Here is a 4,007-nt window from a genome sequence, read left to right as displayed (position 1 = left end):
ACAACAATAACGCGAAAAGAACCAATCTTTTGGGGACATTGAATCATGCTTGGCCTACTTTATTTGGTGTGGTTGTTCCCACTTTGCTTTCACGCACACAAAGCTCCACACCCATGTACACATTTCCTTTGCCTGTGGACATGCTCTATAAGAAGATGCAAACATTGTCCACATCCAATTTGCAAACAGAGCATATATATGTGCGAGGAAGAAAGAACAGCATTTGCAAATATGATCAACATCACTCCAAGATATTCATAACAAATGACCAATGATATTCTACTTTCTAGACCATTACAAGAAACAAAAGCCACGTCACAAAGCATCATAATAAAAGATTGATGTGTTCAATTAAAAAAATTGACCATTTACATTCTTGAAGTTGAAGTGCTAAGAGGTCATAGTATCAAGTAGCTCCCAATAGCAACGAAGTTCATGATCATTTCATAAGATAATGTTGCACACACTCTCAAAGACAAACACTCTTGGACATACGTTTCATGTAAAGCAGAAGAAACTCTGAGCAGACATACATTTCACGTTAAATTAAAACTTCAACTAAGCAAAAATAAGAGACATGATAGTCCTTGCCCCTCGGGCACACCAAAAACTATCTCACAAAACCAACATCATGTATGCAAAACAAAGTTGGAAAACCATAGTAACAATTCATAAATCTCTTATGAATCTAAAAGGTACTCTGGATCATCCTGGCTTCATTCCCAAAATCACTTATAAAATCTTTCAAACATGAAAAACTAGTCTAGACCATCCTAGCCTCTCTAAAGAGCTCTTCCAACTCGAGTAGTTCTGCATTGAAGTCTTCTTTTGTCTCACACAACGTACTGTATTCAAAATCAATAAACTTCGCTTTGCCTTTATGAAATAGCATATTGGATAACGACAGATCTCCATGTAAAACCCCTTCTCTATGTATGTTAGCTAGTGCCTCACGAACTGCCGTCTTGACACCTCTTTCAGAAACCAAATCCTTGATAGGTGGTCCCTTGAGCTCATTAGTAAGCCCAAGATACAACACCGAAGTATGGGGTAATCTACCCACGACCACTAGAGAGGGAAGATATAAGCCTTGCAAATTCTTCAGATGATGATATATTTTTTGCTCTATTAAGAATGCCCTTAGTGCTGTCTCTCTCCTCAAATCAAATGTCTTTAGAGCAACTCTCTCTCCTTGAACTTCACCTTGCAAGATATTTCCATGTTTTCCAAGTGCAACAACACCTCCTGTAACTCCCAAGTCCTCAAGGGGATAGACAGGTATATTATGTAACTCCTCCTCACTGTAAACATCCAAATCTGCGGTGAGCTGTCTTCTTTTCTTCCTTTGGGCCTTCACTTGTACATTTTGTATATTTCTCCTGAGTGTTCTACCACTGCTTGAAGTACCCCTTATTTGCGGAAGACTCAGCGTGTATCCTTGTGTGGGTGTCTCTGTCACCAAAACCCGTGACATGGAGAGCTTCAAGTGCTTGCGCTGTTCAGCAAATTCCAGCACATACAGAAATTTCTCAAGTGGCGCATCATCTATCTTGACGATCGGAGAGAAAAAAAGCGACTTTGATGCTGCATCATCTCGATAAAAGAAAACCGACTGATTATAGTTACTTATAAACCCCACTATAGACTCATCATTCACCATATCGCCATAGAGTTGCTGTAAAACTTCTATGCATTTTTTTCGTTCCGAGGGACTATTCAAGGCCTCTTCAAATGATCTCGCCAGCACCTCCCACTGCCAGTGACCTTTGCCCTCTCCATTCCCATAAACTCGAGCAGAAAGATTCCTTAGATCTTGGGATTGGGTGATATCGATGATAACCATATTTGTGAAGCTGAATGCTCTGCCTGAACCTCCGGACATATACTCGAGGGTGAAACCTAGTTTCTTTGCAAGATCATTCACCTGTGGAAACAGAATCTGTTCTAAACATCCACGAATTGCACACTCATCTGAAGCAGGCTGTAGGCCAGCCCTCCACACGGACATCATATTAACGTTTCGCTTCTGAACATCATCGAGTCTGCTAGAAAGATCAGATGCCCTCGCCAAGAAATTTGGCCACTCCCTAAGTTCTTTGAATGTCCTTGCATTCACTGCTTGCGTGCGCCCGCTAGACTGTCTTTGAGAGAGTCTCTGGGGTAAGTGCGGAAGGGGAGAACGGGCGAGTTCTTTATCTGTCATCAATATCCCCTGAACAGCCATACCCAAAATATTGATTTTTGAACCTGAAAACAAAAAATCAAAGGATAAATCCTTTTGAAAGTTATACGCATGGAGCTCAAAAATGCAACAAAGACCACGACAAGAACAATCCAAAAGGTGTTCTTCCTGCTGCAGCACAAGCTACGCCATGTCTAAACCTAATCGGACGTACCTTTCATGTGTCATAACAGCAGAGAGATGACAGGACTATCTTTATGTCTCCTATCATTCAGGAAAATGCAGAGAACGAGAACTTACAATGACACAATTATGGCCCTTTCTTTGTCCAAACTTGACGGTGCAATAGCAATCAGCAAGATCACACAACCCTAGGAGGGATACCCAAATCAGAAATAGCATTAGATAGCAAACAAATAAGCCCCTGTAGCATGCCATCAAAAACTCACAACTGAGGTGTGTAATATATCCAGCTGTGCCAATGCCATTTCTATGTAGTGCATATGCATCCATGTGAGCTATTGGCTAGAAGCGAGAAGCTGACTATGCGTGTTCAAAACAAAAGGTTGCTAAGACATATTCATAGCAAGGAAAAACCTGTTGCTTCTCATTCAAGAGGATGTGGAGAACAAATACTGATGCAACAGCTATTGCCCTTTCTTTGTCTAGACTCCACGGTGCAACAGCAAGATCCCTAGGACAGATGGCTGAATCAGAAACAACGTTAGGCATCAAGAAGACGCAGAGAACGAGTACTTACGATGATGCAACAGCTATGGCCCTTTCTTTGTCCAGACTCACCAGTGCAACAGCAGCAGCAGCATCGCCACAACCCTAGCACAGATGGCTGAATCAGAAACAACATTAGGCAGCAAATAAAATAGCCCCAATAAACCTGTAGCATGCTATCAACAACTCACAACAATAGCCCCAATAAACCTGTAGCATGCTATCAACAACTCACAACTGAGGCATGTAGCGTAACCATCTCTGCCAGTGTCAGTTCTATCTAAGCAGTAGATATGCATGCGCATGAGCTATTGCCTAGAAGCGTGCAGCTGACAATGCATGTACAGAACAGAAGCTTGCTAAAACATACTCATACAAAGAAACACATGCTGTTTCTTTCGCAAGTCCAAGGCATGGAGCTCATACATGCAGCAACGACCAGCAAGTTGAAACAACGAGAAGAAACCAAAAGTTCTTGTTTCTGCTGCAGCACAGACTACGTCATGTCTAAACCTAAGAGGGTTTCCATGACAACTCTAAGAGATGGGCACTCTTTTCGTTTGCTATCATTCAGGAAGACAGAGAACGAGTACTTACAAGTTACAATAACGCTATGGCCCTTCTTTGTGGAGACTCGACGGAAGACCCTAGGAGGACAGCCGAATCAGAAACAAAAATGCACAGGAAAGAAAATAGACACATGAGACCTGTAGCATGCTATCAACAACTCACAAGTCACAACTAAGCTGTGTAGCATAACCAGCTCTGCCGGTGTCATTTCTATCTAAGCAGTGGGTATGCATGTGTGTGAGCAATTGAGTAGAAGCATACAGCTCACAATGTGTATATAGAACAGAAGCTTGCTTAGAAGTTTTTACATCAAGAAAAATCCTGCTGTTTCTTTTCAAAAGCAATACGCACGGAGCTAAAAAATACAGCAAGAAAAAAACCAAAAACCTGCAGCACAGGCTATCTATCCCATGTCTAAACGTAAGAAAATGTACCAAGGGAATGCTTATAATGACGCAATGGCTATGGCCCTTTCTTCGCTGAGACTCGATGGTGCAGCAGCAAGCAGCAAGGTCGCCTCCACGAT

General features: G+C 41.9%; 1 protein-coding gene across 1 annotated transcript; it reads right to left on the bottom strand.

Moving 5' to 3' along the window:
- Positions 1 to 615: 615 nt before the first annotated feature.
- Positions 616 to 2,857, bottom strand: LOC147613778 (uncharacterized). The gene is made up of 3 exons (XM_086781763.1): positions 2,780 to 2,857; positions 2,483 to 2,553; positions 616 to 2,247 (listed from the first exon to the last, which is right to left on the bottom strand). The coding sequence occupies exon 3, from the start codon at positions 2,222 to 2,224 to the stop codon at positions 764 to 766; it is 1,461 nt and encodes a 486-aa protein (XP_086637889.1). The 5' UTR covers positions 2,225 to 2,247; positions 2,483 to 2,553; positions 2,780 to 2,857; the 3' UTR covers positions 616 to 763.
- Between the last annotated feature and the right edge of the window lie 1,150 nt (positions 2,858 to 4,007).

The sequence above is a fragment of the Cibotium barometz genome, chromosome 43 (assembly GCF_041138505.1).
Source record: "Cibotium barometz isolate CiBa-2024 chromosome 43, ASM4113850v1, whole genome shotgun sequence".
Taxonomy (NCBI): domain Eukaryota; kingdom Viridiplantae; phylum Streptophyta; class Polypodiopsida; order Cyatheales; family Cibotiaceae; genus Cibotium; species Cibotium barometz.
Note: the sequence above shows the minus strand (reverse complement) of the source record. Positions and strands in the feature narration are given on the sequence as shown.

Bases quoted from the DNA above. Each gene is read 5' to 3' on its own strand.
- LOC147613778 (XM_086781763.1), bottom strand. From the start codon at position 2,224: ATGGCTGTTCAGGGGATATTGATGACAGATAAAGAACTCGCCCGTTCT.